A 19,258-nucleotide genomic window follows, 5' to 3' on the forward strand; every position below is an offset into this window, starting at 1 on the left:
CCATTCACCAAAAGATTTGAAAAACTCAAGTAACAAAGTCATATGTTGAACATTAATTATTTCTGAAAAATGTTTTAATAAGTGATAAAATATTTTCAACTGACCTCGGACACAGAGTCTTCCATTTGTTTGGCCAGCCCACCCTCGAGTTCTCCGTCAGCTTTTGTTTTTTTCTTTTTAGGTTCATCACCACCAGCTTTATCACTTTGTAGATTATTTTCATAATGACAAGATATAAAACACAAAATGTATTATATATTATTATAAATTCCCTAAAATATAAATACTATTTTATGGTAGAATGTTCAATTTTACCATAAGTGTTTCCCCCATATAGACACATGTGTCCCCATTAAATAAAGATAGGAAAACATTAAAACAAGTGGATTATATACATGTGCACTATTATCTTTATTCTTCACCAGATTAAACAAAGAGTATGTCAGGAGGAAGTCACTGTGAATGTAATGATGGCTGTCTGCTCTAGTCATATAAAGTTTACTTAGTAAATAAAGACTGGAAATGCTTCTGGCTCATATTATATAATCCTGATGACACAGAAACTACCTGTAATTGTTTAAACATAATTAATGTCAGTATTTACTTTTTCGAAAGTTTAAGATACAAGTTGAAAATCAAAATGATGTTGCTCAACAAAGAATGATTTTGCAGTTGTTTGAGACAATGTTTTAACTTTCTTGAAGAGCTCAGAATGGTCTAAATGACAAAACAAATATGATATATCTTTACCAAAAACCTAAACCTTGAGCTTCTCTAATTCATGCTATCTGGTTAGATACAGAAATTCTGAAAATATATATAAAATAATATTTTCCAACACTATTGTCCTAACAGATAAATTTCGAAAACAAAGGAAATGAACAGAATTTTTAGGTGTTTTTTTTTACTCACAAAACCTCACTTATTTTGAAAAACAAACAAGCTAAAATAAAAAAAAACAGCTTTGAATAAATATACCCATTCTGAAAAATATCTGCCCCTGTTTCCACAGACTTCTTTGTCATCAACTTCTCGAGAGGAAATAAGCCCCTTACTTTTTCTAGAACTGGTGCAGCAAGATCGACAAGCTAAGAAGTTGTAGAAAAAAATTACTCTTCTAGTTACCAAATAACCATAAACAATTAAAAATCACATAACAACAGAAATAAGCAACAGATTTTACACAAAATACTAATAAAACAACATGCCATGAATTTGTTTTAAGGATGATTTTCACAAAGAAGGTAATTACTACTGTTGAACTTTCATTGTACTAGTCTTGCAGTAAATATTAGTTTCTATGCTTAGTCCTTCCGATAAACACATCATCCACTTTATCATAACATCGTGCTTAGGTGGCGAGAAATGTTTAATTCTTTCTTCTATTAGTACAGCTATTGAAATTATATGAGTATCATGTTCTACCGTAATAAACAGATTATCTTTGCATGACCATAAAGTGACAATATGAACAGTAAACTACAAAAAATAAACGAGTCTCACTGCACAGTAGGCACTGTGAAAGTTTTATAATGTCCACAAAAAATTTTTCATGGGAGCTATTGTAATTGTCAGTTCTGCCTTTTGCATCTCGTACTCTTTTCTTAGTGATCAGAACACAACAAAATAGGCACTGTGAAAGCTTTATAATGTTCACAAAAAAATTTTCATGGGAGCTATTGTAATTGTCAGTTCTGCCTTTTGCATCCCGTGCTCTTTTCTTAGTGATCAGAACACAACAAAACATGTATAAGTAGTATGGGTCATACTTCTAATTAACCTCCTTCTCCTAGGTGTCAACTAGAGTATCCAAGCTTGGTATCATACACTTCCAATGCATATGATTATTAATCTGCTCTATTTTAACGATCAATTATTCATTAGTGTGAACTTCTTAAAAACATAGGGAATATTTTAAGAAGGAAATATACAAAGAAGACCAGGAAAGTTATGAGAATTGAAATTGTAAATAACAATAAGCTTTGAAGGTCAACAATCAGGACTGAGAACTCTCACAATTATGAACCATATTTTCATTTAAATACTAAGCACACAAGAAAACAGCTTCAGGCACAGCCACGAAACAAAGCTTTCATTACATCAGAAAATGAAAATAATTTTCTTTAAAACACATGTAATAGTAAAATAAATTTATAACTCATAGCATAAAACATACATTTCACAATAATATGGTTATGTTATTTTATAGCAAAGTCATACTGGGTTATCTGCTGTGTCCCCCAAGGGGAATTGAACCCCTGATTTTAGCTTTGTAAATCCCTAGACTTACAGCTGTTCCACCAAAGAACTTCACAATAATATGTACATATTAATTTATAGCAAAGTCATGATGGATTATCTGCTGTGTCCCCCAAGGGGAATTGAACCCCTGATTTTAGCTTTGTAAATCCCTAGATTTTTTTTGTTATCTCATTGTAAATCTGAATGCTAGATAAACCCTTTGAAACCTATTAGAGATGTTGTTTCTAGGTTTAAAAAAGGATTTTTGTCTCTTCTGATTTAGAGGAAGATTTCATCCTCCTTTGAGAAAATTGTTTATAAATAGTAAATCTGTCTTAGTCAATGTAAGTTGTAAGATTTTATTACATGTAAAGCCTTTATTTGATGTATATGATAAGAAATAGTTCAATATTATTTATTTGTTTTCATTTTTTTAATTTATATAATAGTAAAGTGAACTCCCCCTGTGTTAAAACATTTATTTGGTTTGTACTTTAGTGCATGCAACATCGTGTGTTTCATCCTGAAGAACCTCTTCCTGAGGTCCCAGAACGTCTGAAAGTGGTGCTAGAACCAGCTGAGGAGGTAGAAATTGTTCTTTTGTTTCATCTAACATAACAACTTTAGATACGTAGAAGTACTTGATTTAGTAATTTCTTTTTAGTATTATTGTAAAGTCCTTTAGTGGAACAGCTGTAAAATATATATAAAAAAGTTTTATTATTAATTGGCTGAAAACCCAATTAAATTAAATTTTGTAAAATTATTTAATAAATGCAAAGATAATAACATTTTATTGCATATACTTTGATATTGAAAAACAGAAAAATGTGTATTAGGATTTGTTGTAAGGAGAGGAAATACACTGTATACTCCAAATAAAAGTCCTGATACACCTTTTGAGTAGATTAGTTATTTATTTTTTTACGTATATAACAATGTTTCGACCACACAAGCAATCAAAATGTTGTTATAAAGTGAAAAAAGGAAATCCACTCAAAAGCTGTATCTCTGAACTTTTATTGTGTTTTAGGATTATTCTAATGAGGAGTATTATGAAAAAACGCACCTTGAATAAGCTTTAATCATAGGAAGTGCAACTGATTTGGCAAACAATACTAATATCTTTTAAAATACTTCAAATAAATAAAACTTAAACATAACATTAAAACTAATACAGCTCAACAAAAACAACCTTGAATTAGTCAAAGTACTCTGTGCTCTGGTTGTTCATATGTTAACTATTACAAGACTTCTACTGGTTGTAAACTAATAATCTCTTAACTTATTATAAATTAATATCCTGTTGCTATATAGAAAGACATTAAATTGGTGATTTAGATAAACTATGCATGATAATAATTTATCAGTTGGCAAAAAACTGGACTGAAAAAAATAAAAACAAAACTGAAGATCAAGTGAAATTTTTAGATATTCACTCAAAACTTTGTATTTATGGCAAAGCTATAAGGCTATTTACTGGCATCCCTAATTTTGAACTACCGACAACAAGGAAATGAGCTATTCAATGACACCCTGCAATCCACACTAACGAATTGACTATAAAATTGCCAAAAAGTTCAGGAGAATATACAAATAATGAATTGATATGAAGGGAATTACAAGAATTTTGGTAAAATAGTTAAAATGTTGATTATATTAAAAATATAGGAGATTAAAAAAAATTGTATAAGCTAATTAAAATTGATCAGAACTGATAATGATTTTTTCCAGAATTAGAATTTAATATATGGTAATATGAAGTAGGTTCAAAATTCTTAAAAAAACTATGTTAAACCATAAAGTATGAATAAGAAAGAGAAACCTAGATTAAGAAATATTCAAATAAAATTTTGATTACAAGAAAGCAAGTGCATCAGAAGAATAAATGTATATAAAAAATTTGGTGTGAAAAAGAGGATACTCTATTACAAAAAACAAAAACAACTTTAATGGCATTAAATAAAGAGCAGTTGGAAATAGTTTGAAATTTAAATTATACATTATTTTCCAGCATTAAGAACCCTTTACTATATGAGTGCTATGAGTGGAGGAAAATTTGTTTGTTTGTTATGAATTTCGTGCAAAGCTACACGAGGGCTATCTATGCTAGCTGTCCCTAATTTAGCAGTGTAAGACTAGAGGGAAGGCAGCTAGTCATCACCACCCACTGCTAACTCTTGGGCTGAAAGGGTGAGCATGGTTGATGTGACGGGGATTCCAACACGCGACACACAGATTGTGAGTCAAGTACCCTAACCACCTGACCATGCTGGGCCAGGAGGAAACTTAAAGTCCTCTCAAAAGCAAGTAATGAATAGGAATTGTGTATAAAGAAAGGTTTATTGATCAATAGACTTAAACAAGGATTTGATAAACAAAACAGTGCATTCTGTTTATTACATAAAACGTTTTTTAAAGAAATATATGGAAAATAAATCTATGGTTGTACAGAGAACCAACAATTTACAAGAGAAATCAAGTCTTTTTATATTAATAAGATTAGAGAAATCTTTTTAAGAATTTATGATTTCACATATGTCATTAAGAAAAGTGATGAAAGAAGTCTTTATGGTTACGATATAATCAAATAATTTTAAAGTTTTGCAAAACAACAAACAACTACGAACAAAAGATAAGGAAGTTATTGGTAGAGTAAGAGGAAAATTCATACAATATCTAAAAGTTTGCTTCTTATATAGTAATAAGTACATAGAATATAATATTTTTTTTTAATGACCAAGTAAAAAAAATGTTATAAAAATGCCTGCTGTCAAACTTGACTTTCTGTACCTTACTTCGGCCTAACAAACTTTACTTTCTTGCATTACCTGCTTATGCTTTTGACACCACCGATATATCAAATTAAGAAAAAAAAATTAAATCATAATTTACCCAAACGTGTGAATATGAAATAAAATATGGAAAGTGTGTTTTTGTCTGAATGATCCATAATGCAAATAATTAAAAAATAACAGACCAAGTATAGCCTAACTATTTATGATAACTACAACTGTGTTAGAAAGACTACATTAGAGAAGTAAGGGAAGTGTATTAAAAATTTTACTGGTGAAGTAATTTTCTGTGTGAATGCCAGACAAAACTAAAATTAAACCTGCGTTTTATAAGGACACTACTGGACGTTATGTCACGAAGCATTAAATAAACTGAAAGTTTGAGATTACGGAGGATTTCTTGCAAATGTAATGTACAAAAATCTGCATTTTTTTCCTCCATTTAAAAACTCACTTTAGTGAATGCATTGATGAGTTTTTGTTAACTTATGACGACATTTTCACAACATATTCTAGATCCTTTTCTAACACAGTAGGTGCATTTAGTTGCCTGAAGATTTAAATGGTTAATAATACAAACTATATTTTTATAGTCTCTTAATTGTTTACATACTTAAAATAAATATAATGAACCTTGCATTAAATTGTGTTTTTTTTTACATATTTTATATTACTTTTCAAGCAACACTTCAGGAGATGCTTATTTCATATGACAAATTGGACTTTCATTTCCTTGGAATAAAGTTGATCAAAGACACGTTTTAGTTACACAAACACATGTAAAAATACAACATATTTATTATAGATGTACATACTGGCAAAACTGCAATGAAATGTAAAATTATACCATTTATACAAATGGTGCCATTTTAAAATAAAAAATGTCTGTGGCCATAGCACCCAAAAGCATTGGGGATATTCTATCTACCTGACGTAATAAAAAAAAACATATAAAACTCGAAAGCAAGCTACAAGTTCAATAATGGATTAGGATCTGGGTGCTGGAATGCATATCATCCCAAATCTCACTACCACTAACTGTTCATAGGCAGAAGTGGGCATAATAATTACCCCAAAAAACATAAAAATAGAAACATGATATCAATCACCCTTGATTTCAATCAAAACTGCTTCAACACCTGAAAAACTTCTTTATCTCTCACAAACATATACACTTTCATTATACATGAGCAAGTCCTTCTTTACTATACTTTTTGTTTTACACATTAATTGGCTTGTAATGTACATAAAGGATTACTGTAATTACCTGGTAGAGTCTTTGAATATAGGGGTTAACAACTTCTTGAGCTTTCAGTGCTTCCTCTCGTGCACCATCCTCTCCACTAAATATTGTATCAAATGACTTAAGCTTTCAAATAGTAAAAACTGAATAATAAAGTGGTACATGCATTAATAACACAAGAGCCAACATTTCCTGGTCCACAAAAGCAATAACCAGGTGTTTAAGAGCAGAGTCCCCAGATATTAAAAAAATCAATGATAATTTTTTAAAACAAGCTGGCTTCTCCTAAAACATTTTCATCTAAATTTTGTAATTTTTCTTCTTCTTCTTCTTCAAAAAAAAAGTTATTCAGCAATCTGAGATTTTTTAATAACTTTTGCATTACTTTAGTTCCTTTCTAGCTTTCTTTAATATCCTAAGTTAGTTTTTAATTGGAAGAGGCTTATTTAATTAAAACAAGGGCTGATTTTGATGAAATCATGATATTAATTACTCTTCCTTTAGTATTTTCATTAATTTACGAGACATCTGAGAACAAGGAACTGGAAGTTGGAAACTGATATACAAATCTAAAATATTTCCACATGGTTTTCATATATGTAATACCTAACAATTAACACTCATCTAAGAAAAACAAAACCTTGAAAACACATGCATAACCATTAAACATCTGTGTATGCATAATTTTAGGTGCTTGTTTGTCATTTAAGTGCAAAGCTACACAATGGGCTATTTGTGCTGTGCCCACCATGAGTATTCAAACTCAGTTTTTTACGTTATAAGCCCTCAAACTTACTGCTGAGCCACCAGAGGTGGCGGCATAATTTTATATATCTAAACTGTACAAATGATGCATTTCATTGTCATTTTACTAGTTCTACCACTAGTACACGTTTTTATTTTTTATTTTGTGCAAAGTATACAAAGTATATTTGTGCATAGTCATCCACAGTTTTGAACTGATAAGCCCACTGCCAATTCTTGGCCCGTTCTTATTTGCCTGAATAGCGAAATTTGATTATCATACTTACAGTACACCAATGACCCCGAAATGCAGAGGATGCAAAGCGTAAACCCTCAGATCAACAGTCAAATCACATTAAAAACTAGGCCACACCCAATCCAAATACACAGTATATATATATATATATATATATATATTGTTTTCAGATAGCATACTCCTTGAAAGTTTATGGTACAAAACTTAAATTTTTAAACATTCCAAAAATCTGTATAGACTTCTATTATTTTTCTACAGTATACGCAATTTTGATTTATACATGAATGTAATTCTTCTAAAAGGTGACTCTCTAAAACTAAGAAGCTGCATAAATAAAATGATTTTAAAAACTTCCAAAATAGTAATTGAAACACCGAGGAGGATTTAATGTTTATTATCTGTAATATTCCATAATCTTATAAAAAGCAGAATAGCCCCTGAATGAGATTACAGCATTGTAAGCAGTAAAATAGAGAGCATAATTGTTAAGACATCAGAACAATACAACTACACAACATAAGTTACTATTTACAAATGCATATATGTATATACATTCCTGTACAGGTATACATAATTTATCTAAATATATATATATATATATATATGCAAAAATTTAAATACAAAATATATATTGTAACTAACTTTACATCTATTTTTCAGTTGAGCATCCTTGCTGCATTTTCGGTTAAAACTCTTACACCTTAGGTTCGGTCAGTTTAGTAGACTAGCTTAGGTCTAAATCACGTCACCATAAAACAGTCAGTTTAGTAGAGAACTGATAAAAAAATCAGTTGAATTACAAGTTCTCAAAGTTGTATTAAATTAGCACAATTGAATTTACATATAGAAACTGACAAATCCAATACAATTATAACTTCCTTACACTTACTTTGAATACTTTATCAGTTCATGTAGCAAACTCCTCAACTGATGCAAGTAATGACATTTCTTACAACACAATAATCTTGTAAAACAGTAACTGACACACACAGCAAAACTTAAACAAGAAAAACCCAATTACATAAGGCTGCATTTTAATTCCAGATTAATAAATTAGAAATAAAACAGTTGCTCACTATTAAAGTAAAAACACACGATTAAGAGAACATTATATTTCATTTGATGAGCTAAGTTCATGTACTTTGATGACATAAAATTTTACGTGTTAAGAACATTAACTAATAAACTTACACATTTGCAGTAGTGAGGTCCATTGAATCGATCAGTTCATCGACTGCTTTTAACTGATCAGCTGGAAATGAATCACTTAAAATGAGCTTCTTAAGCTGCCTTAGGAACTAATATTGCTAATCCATAAGGAAGTTTTTTAATGAAGTATTAAAAAATAATGAAAAGAGGTTAAAACAACAATCCATAGATTTAACCAGACAACTAAACTGTTATAATTATTAACATGCTTAATATTTTCAGAAAGGCCATTTTTTTTATTTTGTAATTTATCAAAAATAAGTGTAATTATTAACATGATTGATATTTTTAGCAAAGCAATTTTTCATATTGTAATTTACCATAAATAAGTAAGAACATGGGTAAGAACTAGTTCATGGGTGTTTGATACATACATAAATTGTGATATATCAGTTCCTTCTTTCCTTAGTCAGAAGCAAAGAACATACAAAACAATTATAAAGTCAAAGCTGAAATCAAATTTAAACAATTTACAAAAAAAAAACTTTCAAGATCAAAGACAGAGAAGATTGCACTAAACTGGAAACTTTTATGATCTGTACTTGTCCGTTAAGTTGAGAATGATGGTTCAAACTGTTAGGACAGGTCTTCACCTGGTGGGTACCTGTGTTACCAGTTTAAAATGCCATCCCCAACTTAACAGGTAGATACAGTCAATAAAAATTTCCAATCCAATACTTAGTAAAAATCTTCATTAATTGATTTCAATCATAAATTCAACAAGAATTTACAAAAAGACACTTGTTTTCTTTTTTGGAAAATGTATTTTAGAATTTACTTTCAAAAGCGATTTCTTTTTTGTGGTGCAACAAATCTTTCTTTCAGCAGTTATATGCTTTAACAGAAGGAAGGTTTTGTTTAAAGCCTATACAGATATTACAATTAATCACAGTAACAAGTATGTTTAAAACATCTTTATTATCACCAAATATTTAATAAATATTGACTAAAAATAAATTATGAGATATTCAAGTTTTTTCCCCCATTCAATGATAAAATTATTCTCAAAAGTTTTAACAAACATCGCAAATAACTGATTGCAAGATTTTCTGAAACATTCTTACAAAATCCATAATGATCTTCATCTTAAAATTACCTTCCTGATGAAAATTCAACAACTTATTTTTTATTTAAAGTGAAGGAGCATAATATACTCTATTATTAAAGAAAGAAAGCTAAAAACAGAGATTATTCATATTTGTTTGAGCATTTGTCTTTATTTTATGCATTTATTTGTGTTTTTAAAGAAATAAAAGAAACTAAGACAAGACTGAAACTTTGTTATCTCCCAGTATTATGGATAAACTCAACTTTTCCATTATCTACAAGCACTATAGATAAGCTTTCAATTTATCTATCAGTACTACAGATAAACTTCTGCATAACCTGCTGGTACTATAAATATAAATTTTAAAGTAATATACTAGTATAATAGATAAACTTTAAATATTTCAAGAGTAGTCCTTATCACCTGATCAGGTATACATAACACTTATTTACACTTACCCGTTGGTATGTTTTTTTTGTTAAGGTCAAGTGGAGCAAATATGAATCGTCTGAGGTCTTCCATAAACGGAAGTTGGATAAAAACCAGACACTATAGCCAAAAGAATCTATGTTTACCATAAAGAGTTATAAGTCTTCGAGTACAGAATTTTCAAAATGAAGTAAAGTTAAGTCATGTTAACAAGATTCACAAAAATGGGAGTTAACATTTCGAGTTCATAAAACACAAAGTTTAAGTATATTTATAATTAATTCTAAAATCAAACAACTAAGCCAAAAAACAAACATCACTGCACCATTAGGTTATTTAAGAATATGTAATCCTAAATGTTTTCTATATGATCTTACACTTAAGTCAAATTAGTTTTCTTCTGAATATAGCACAATAATTACAACCATAATTTCACATTAATTCAAATCTTTATACCGAGTTAAACAGTGAATGAAATAACTACATATTCGTAGATTTCTAAAAATTGTTTAATTTTTGAAGATTTTTTCAGAATTCAGACATATTGTAAAATAAAATTAATATTTTTTTTATTTCACGAAATAGAACAAACTATTTTTAAATCATAGAATTTTAAAAAATGTCAATAATTAGTCAAAACTTCAAGCATTTAGTTATACAAAACGTTGTGTTGTACTTAAAACAAAGAAATAACATCAAAGCAACCTTACTATTTAGAACCTCAATAAACAAGCGAAATTTATTGTTAAAGTAATTCCAATTGATAAAATTTGTACTAATACGAAGAATGTTCTTTCTAATTACCTAATTGAAAACAACAATAGGGACAATGATTATATAGGCCTGCAATGGTTTTATTGTTAACACAGGCGTTCGATGTTTTTATTGTCTTGAACTTGTTTACATGTTATACAGTAATTCCTGTTTGCTGAATCCGAAAATAATATCCTTTTTTCTCCATCACAAACAGATTTTTCACAAAACGTCATAACACAATACAAAAAAATTAAGTGTGTGTGTTTTTTTATAGCAAAGCCACATCGGGCTATCTGCTGTGTCCACCGAGGGGAATCGAACCCCTGATTTTAGTGTTGTAAATCCGAAGACTTACCGCTGTCCAACTGGGAAACTATAAAAGAAAGACCACATCACGTAGTTTTGAGACTAAAAGACGTAGATTTCACAAAAAAAATCAGGTTGAATGAATATGCATATTTGTTTGACGTCAATGTTCTTCCATTTTCTTCAGTTTGTTTGTATATTTGTTAACAAACATAATAATAAAAAGATGTTCATTCTGGTAAATGAAATAATAATTTGATCTAAGTAAGTTTTTTTCTTCCCAATTTGTAAAAAATCCTTACGTGATGGAAAAAATGAATATCATTTTCGAAATCTGCATAGCTGAATTATGGAAAATCCGTTATTAAAACCAAAACAACTTTTATGAAGTTTAAATTCGCAGGCCTGTGTTATAGATTATGTCAGATGTTAAATTCTGGACTGAAAGACTTTAAAACAGTAATGCAAAAATGTCACTAATCACAAACTAGAGAGGCACTCAGTAGAGCACATACCTCTGCCGTGCAGCTTTGATCATATTCAGCCCTAAAAAAATTCTATAATGTGTCCATATGTCTGTCGTTATCAATGAACATAGATCATTTTTGGCAAGACAATGAGGAATAATATTCTACATATGTCCACCAAGTTTAATCAAAATCTGATAATGTTTTACTGAGTTATAGATAAAAAATAGTGAGAAAAATCAGTCCTCATGTTAACAGATAGGGATTTTTTGGATATTCTTGACTTTGACCTTCCAACCACTAATCACTTGGGGCTATAGTCCAAATGTATACCAACTTTCATCCAAATCCATTCAGCCATTTTCGAGAAATCTTGCTGACAAACACACAGGGGTGAAAACATAACCTCCGTCCACTTTCGATGGAGGAGGTAATAAAAACATCAGCTTACTGTTTTCATTTTTATGTTATTAGTGATTAATTCTGTCAACTCATCAATTATTATTCAGTTAAACAATGCAGTGTTAGTAATAAAGACTGATGAGATGCATTTTACTGAAGTGTGTTGGAAGAAGTTTTAAAACAAGAAGACACAAGTATTGCGTCTTTCAAAATTATCAATCAATAATACTCAATTAGTGTTACCTCATAGCCAGGTTTGATTCTTGGGGACAGAAACCCAATCCTTGGAGAACTTCGTGCAGAGTAGGCATATCTAACTATTGCCACCATACTTGTCTCGTACAGAGCACGAATGAAGGCCGAAAGAGCTACCTGTGCTGACTGAATCAAGTTGTTCAATAAGTATTTCTCTTAAAAAATAAAATAAAAAATAGAAGTTTCAAATATACCTATCCATTACAGCCAGAAGCTATAAGTATGTTAAAACTACAGAGCTAGCCATAACATGCATTTATAGAAGTTTAAATTATTATGTACAGCTGAATAGAATTCTGTGTCATAATAACATTTAATGAAAATGTGTCAGTTATGTGAACGAAACTACAATGCAAGCATGAACTTGATTTTGTTAAAAACATACCCTATACAGTTTGCTATGTCATTCCTTTTCAATCAATAATACTGTTAACAACATCGGTATTAACCAAGGTCCATTTTAATAAAAATGTAGCTCATCTTACAACCTACTGAAAATGTAGTTAACAAACAAAGTGTTACACAAGAGGAAAAAAAATTCTATTAATAATTTAGACTAGTGACTTAAGCCTATAAAATACATAAACTTATTAACTTGTATATAAAACAGAGCCAGTAAGCAAACCTCTAACGCAGCACCAAACAACAATTTTTACGTGACAAACTATCATTTGAACATAAATGAAAATAACTCCAACTTAGGCAAGTTTTATAAATCATATGTTTGTTTTTTAAGCTGGTGTATTTTTAAATTAAGTGTAGTTATTATTATTTTACTCAGCTCTTCTGATTTTTTCCAATACTTCATCTGCCAGAGAATAGAGTATTAAAGTAAATAAGGCTCAAAATCAGCACTAACCAATGGCATGCTAAATAAACATACATTCAATGAACTAATATTTTCACCCTATAAGACAGAGCCAATATAAAAGAAAGTCTCTAAATAAGCACAACCTAATAATAATGCTACCAATGAATTAGGTTATATCCTTGGTAAACACAATACCATCAAGTACAGACCCTTCCAACCAAGAATACCAAAAATCCTAAAATAATGTAGCAACATTTACAAACAGTTCAACTCAGACTATAATCAAAGAAACATGATTCACAGTTGAGCCAATAAAATATCAATTTCTGCCTAGACTACTAAAGATTAGAAAAATACAACAGTTACTGTGTAAAAACTAAGTTTTACTAACTTTAGTGATTAGTATACAAAGTTTTAACAAATAAGAGTAAGTCTTTGTTATAACTTTTACCTGCTGGTCCTTTTTTCCAACAATATACATTGTCTTGTCTCCCAACAACCAATGTTGTCTAACCTAAAGAGAAAAAAAATCTCAATAGGATCATCAGTCTTAAAACTTTCTCTATCGATGACAATTTGGGCTAAAATAAGTAAATTCAATGGCAATTAAATTTCATTAATTTTCCTTTGGAAACAAAAATTGTACAGAGAAATATTACCATATACATAAATAATATCTTCATAAAGTAATTATATCTGCATAGTGATGTTGAAAATGTCTACAAAAAAGTCATTTCTTCAAATGTGATTGAAAAGAATAAGAAAATAAATGAAAAATATAAGCAAAATGAGCACACCTGCAGCATAAGCATTAAACAAGATTAAATATTTGAAAGCTACCAATCCTACCTGGTGTGTATCAAAAGTCAAACACAGGTCACAGTCAAAATAAATCCAACAAACACTTTTAAGTCATATTTAATATCTATATTTTATATCACAGCTTTGTAGAAAAAGACCTGCGAGTCAGCAAGTGGATAACAAAACACAATGAACCATAAATCTTGTATTATAAAAGATTTGCAGCGGAAAACAAAAGCATCAATTACAGTGTAATACCATTATTAAACAAATCAATGTCACATTTTACAGTTTCAAAACTATTACAGGAAGAACACTAACCTTAATGCATATTACAATTAGACTGTAAGATCTTGTCTTAAACATTTGGTCATGTATCTATAACCGGGGTTGCATATTAGCTGCACATACATGCACAACATACAATGAAGATTTTACTGTTAAGTCAACAGGAACTTTCTAATGGTAGCCTTACATTTGAGTAAACTGTCATTGTGGCAACTGTGATATATATAGAACTAATTTTAATTTACAGAATATTATCATCAACAAAACATCTTATTTGAATTTAAAGCTAGTTTTGCCGAGCGCTATACAAATATACATTTGAAAAAAACTATCTTTTGAGAGCTATATTAAATGTCAGCATTAGATTTATTAAGATGGAGATGATGTCTTTATTCACTGCAGTAGAGAAATAATGAAACAGAAGTACATGACTGTAAATCCACCAGGTATTCAATTAAAATATTTTTGTTCGATTATTCACACATGAGCCCGATCCAGAAGGATTAGAGTCAATGCACCAAAGATTTTTGGACATTCTGCTACCCAGCCTATGCCTCATGATTTAACAAGCAATTTCAAATAATTCCTTATAAAATTTCTCGATTCTGTAAAAAATATTTATGTTATGCCCTCTCATACTATTAGCAAATTACATGAACAATTTTGAATGTTTAAATATCTATTTTGCTTTTAATTAGAGTAGGTTTTATCATTCTTTAATAAACTGAGATGTGACACTCAGTTTTAAGTTTTGTTTTTCTCATCTACTATGATTTACACATTGTATTCCCCTGAAACTTCTCAAGAGTAAAAAATTGTTATATACATAATTTTCCAGTCCATGAGTTCAAAGTTAAAATTGTTTAAAGTAATTATATTCTGATAGAGTATGAGGTATGTGTGATATGTCAGAATAACAAAGGTAAAATTTCAAAGTCCAATTATTAAACTGAAAAGCCAAATACAAGATAAAACTATAAATGACTAAATAAACAATCTTAAATGAAGAGCATGCTGGTAAATTTAAATTATTACTGAGCAATCTTTTTCATCATCTGGTAAATGTCTTAAAAGTTTTCTGTCTTATAAAGCTAAGAGTCTAGAAAGGCTTTTCACTTAACATTGAAAAATAACCTATTTATATGATGATATTATAATGCTCCAAACCTTTTATTGAAATATGTATAACCGAGCATGAAAATTTAATCATGAAATAGTTAACCTACTTCAGTATTTACCAGCAAATAAATGTTCCTCTTTGTTCCAGTTTACATTTCTGTTAAAATCACAACATAGGTCAACAAATAACAACCACAGAGGAAATTCAAATATTAAAAGATAGCGTCTGAACACCAGATGTCTGTTAAAGCTGTACAAGTAATGAAGAATTAGATATAAAAATTGTATAATTTCTTATTTCTTCTCCCAGAAAAGCTATGCAGTATGGGAATCATCAGGCCTATTTTTGAAATATTGTTTGAAGAATTTTATATGCATGTTATAATTACTACCCTTATATCAATGTCAGAAACTAGCATTTTCCCATGTTATAATTACTACAATTATATTAATGTCAGAAACAAACATTCTACTCAAGTATTCTATTTGAAGTAATCTGTGCAAACTACAACATCAACTTTTCTTTTAAAGTAAAATCACACCAAGCAAGTTCAATAAAACATGTAACTATATTATCTTTATATATATGTGTGTGTGTGTGTGTATGTATGTACGTACAGATACTTTTTAAACAACTTAAAGATAAATTGTTAGAAAAATATAAATTTGATCCTCCAGTCTTATAACCAACCTGTGGTAGAGAGTACAGACTGAAACTGATAACTCACGTAGTCCTGTTTTGTAAAGCCTAGAACCTTCAGTCCTTTATCTCCTGTCTTATACTCCATGTTAACTTTATCCTCCTCAGAAAAAGGAACCAAAGTAGTCCCATATCGATATGCTGGAATAAGAAATAAAACCACTTGGATCATGATACACATCAAAACAGTTTGCTTCTCATGAATTGTAATATACTTGTAATATGGTTTAATCAAGTTTTAATCATCAAATGTAACTTATAGCACAGGCTTTGCATACCTATTTAACATTTGTTGCCTACTAGTTTTTTGTTTATACTAATAATTCTGTTTTTGTTTCTGTAATATAAAGTTTATACTTACTATGTCTAAACAAATATGCCAATGGGAGTTTATGTTCTTCATTGACAAAAGTCTTAAATAAATGCAGTTTTCTTACAGATGTTATGATACACCACATGAGGGAGTAACCAACAAAAAAGAATATGTCTTATTGATGAACAGAGCTATATTCGTCTGTGTACAGTTACATATAATTTACAATATTTTTGAAAATGTGTTTTTATGAATTGCGTTACAAAACTACATATTTTGAACAGAAGCATACTCGCTATAAAATCGAGTTTAAACACTATTCATTATTGAGACTGCTTTCATGACTGCAACTGTCTTCATATTGTTACTACTGTTGAATCACAGGCAAAAAAAAAAAATTTTTTTTTAGTGAAGTTTACTGAAGCAGCAGACTGAAATCTATCCAGACTTTATTTCTAACATTACTTAAATAGCCTGGATAAAAAAAAACAAGAAGTCACAAGCAACTAGAAGGCATGTATAATAAATATTTCAAGTCACAGTTATAAAAAAGTTATTAAAAGCAATAGTAAAGAATAAATAAATAGAAATATCTGATATGTAGAAAATACAAAAACCAAAGTCATTACCAGGTATAGTATCTTGTTTAGGGACTTCTGTCTGGGCTTCGTCATTCATATGGTAGGTTGTTTCCCTCAAAACTTTAACTTCTGGCCTCTGAGCACATGCTGTTTTCCATGATTTAAGCTTAAACTCAGATGCCTGTATAAGAAAACATTTCCTGTTATTTACTTTATTTTTTTCTCTTTGAGAATTCTATAAATAAATATTCTATTATCACACAAGATAATAAAGAGCATCCTCCAATTTCAAAGTTAAGTTTGAACTAATGCATCATTCGAAGAAAACTACCAAAAGCTATGGGAAAAGAGGATGTGTTTGTTTTTGAATTTTGCGCAAAGCTACACGTGGGCTATGTGAGCTAACCATCCCTAATTTAGCAGTGTAAAACTAGAGGGAAGGCAGCTAGTCATCACCACCCATTGCCAACTCTTGGGCTACTCTTTTACCAACAAATAGTGGGATTGACTGTCACATTATAATGCCCCTACAGCTGAAAGGGCGAGCATGTTTGGTGTGATGGGGATTCAAACCCATGACCCACAGATTGCGAGTTGAGCAACCTAACCACCTGGCCATGCCGGGCCAGGAAAAGAGGAATAAGGTATCAAGGGGCTATGGTAATGTATTACACTTGGGACAAAGAAGATTCTATAGTGAAAACTGAGATTAAATAATCTATATTTAGTAACTGTAATTTTTCTCACCCATCTAAGAGTCTGCTAATTACAGTCATTAACCATTTATTATGCCAAAATATACATTAAATATCAATGAAGATAAGGAAACTGGTACTGACTGGCAACATTACACAAGTTATTACAATGAACTTGTTGGTCCAGATATGAGCACATGGATTACTCACAATCCAAATGATTGTTCATGAAGGCAAATCTTCAGAGCAAAAAATTTAATCAATAAGTCACATATTTACATTCCAAATCTGAACAGCTATTTCTTATAACAGATATGCAGTCCCTGTGGATACATGATTCAGTAATTCGTACACAACTCCACGAGAATCAAATAGAGTAGTGTATTAAACCTTTTCAATAACAGGGACTAGTTCACTGCCTTTCTAAACCATTATGATCCACATGTGAATATTCTTTAAATTTTTGTTTGTTTCATGAAACCCAACAGACTGGTAGGTGATTGCGACAAATTGATGACTGTCCACCTACTGGTGGTTGAGAAATATTGGAGTAGAACAGGAAATAATGTGATAATTACAGACCATAAAACATCTGCACTCAAAGAGGGTACTAGTTAATAAAACTTTTTATTAGAACAACCTTCACAGTAGGGGATATACATATATAAACTATAACAGAGATCATCAGAGTGATTTATGCTACATTAATGTCAAGACGTAGGGCTACAAACCGAAGAAGCATAGCATCATTAAAACATGATGTATATTTATAAAAGATAGCAAAACAAGTGTTATATATTCAATGGGTAAGTCATTGGATTGAATAAAGTTTCTGATTTATGAGAAAGTAATGACATAAAATGCCACTTTGACTTTGCAATATATATAATTATTGACAATATAGTTTAGTGTACTGTTTACCAATTGCATTACCACTCTAACATTTATTGGTCATTAATGCATTTTATTAATAGTGTCTACTGTATTCAAAGTCATTGATTCGACTATCCAGATGTCTCAACAATCCAGAAGAAATACTTCGTTACAAATGCATTAAGATTAACAAGGTTCACTATTCTTACAAATACCATTTTTCACCATCTGTTGAGTACCAAATGACACACGATTAGTCAAAACAGAAAGTAACTAAAGTATCCACTGGATTCAAAAATAGTTAAATTTTAACACATTGTTTGCATAATGAAGTTTTTCCCCCCCTCTCTTCTTTTAATTTGTCGTAAACTTCCCGTAGGATTAATTTGAATTCTTTCTTTTTGTAATAGTTTTATGTTTTACTATGTAACTGGCACGTGACAAACCCAAACAGCGATTTCTAATCCCACACTTTTAATACATTTTGAATAAGAATTATTATTTTTTCTTTATAAAAACAAAAGAAATATATATATATATATCATAAAGTGGTTATATACACTAATAATATTAAACAGCATTATTTACCAAAAGAAAAGTAAAAACAATGTGTTGAAAAATGTTCATCAACATCGTACATAAATAACTATTGATTTATAAACAAATTATAACAATAAAAACAAGTGATAACCTTAATATAGCCAGTAACTGGAATTCTTAAATTTCCTGCAATCTCGAGAGGGCTATTCCAACCAGCTGACTGGATATTTTTCTTCTGGTAATTAGTGAGGGCAGGTAGAGCTTCACTGAAAAAAAATAAAAAAATATAGATTTTGTTTTTCCACCTTTAAAATATCTTATACAAATAGTATTGTTTTTCCATCTTTAAAATATCTTATACAAATAGTATTGTTTTTCCATCTTTA

General features: G+C 29.9%; 1 protein-coding gene and 1 long non-coding RNA gene across 2 annotated transcripts in view; both read right to left on the bottom strand.

Annotated features, from left to right (window-relative positions):
- Positions 1-173: 173 nt before the first annotated feature.
- On the bottom strand, positions 174-1,090 carry LOC111085306. The gene is made up of 2 exons (XR_002610145.1): positions 979-1,090; positions 174-204 (listed from the first exon to the last, which is right to left on the bottom strand). It is a non-coding gene; the product is annotated as an uncharacterized LOC111085306 (long non-coding RNA).
- Positions 1,091-2,719: 1,629 nt separating this feature from the next.
- Positions 2,720-19,258, bottom strand: part of LOC106457371 (X-ray repair cross-complementing protein 5-like) — a 40,787-nt gene continuing 24,248 nt past the window's right edge. The window contains exons 6-14 of the mRNA XM_022383281.1: positions 19,024-19,138; positions 16,813-16,945; positions 15,899-16,011; positions 13,414-13,476; positions 12,140-12,277; positions 9,995-10,085; positions 8,471-8,531; positions 6,304-6,379; positions 2,720-2,818 (exon numbers count right to left, since the gene is read on the bottom strand). Of these exons, the coding sequence (XP_022238989.1) occupies positions 2,720-2,818; positions 6,304-6,379; positions 8,471-8,531; positions 9,995-10,085; positions 12,140-12,277; positions 13,414-13,476; positions 15,899-16,011; positions 16,813-16,945; positions 19,024-19,138 (889 nt within the window). The remainder of the gene's footprint in view (positions 2,819-6,303; positions 6,380-8,470; positions 8,532-9,994; positions 10,086-12,139; positions 12,278-13,413; positions 13,477-15,898; positions 16,012-16,812; positions 16,946-19,023; positions 19,139-19,258) is intronic.

This window comes from Limulus polyphemus, unplaced genomic scaffold (assembly GCF_000517525.1).
Source record: "Limulus polyphemus unplaced genomic scaffold, Limulus_polyphemus-2.1.2 Scaffold322, whole genome shotgun sequence".
In the NCBI taxonomy this organism is placed as follows: domain Eukaryota; kingdom Metazoa; phylum Arthropoda; class Merostomata; order Xiphosura; family Limulidae; genus Limulus; species Limulus polyphemus.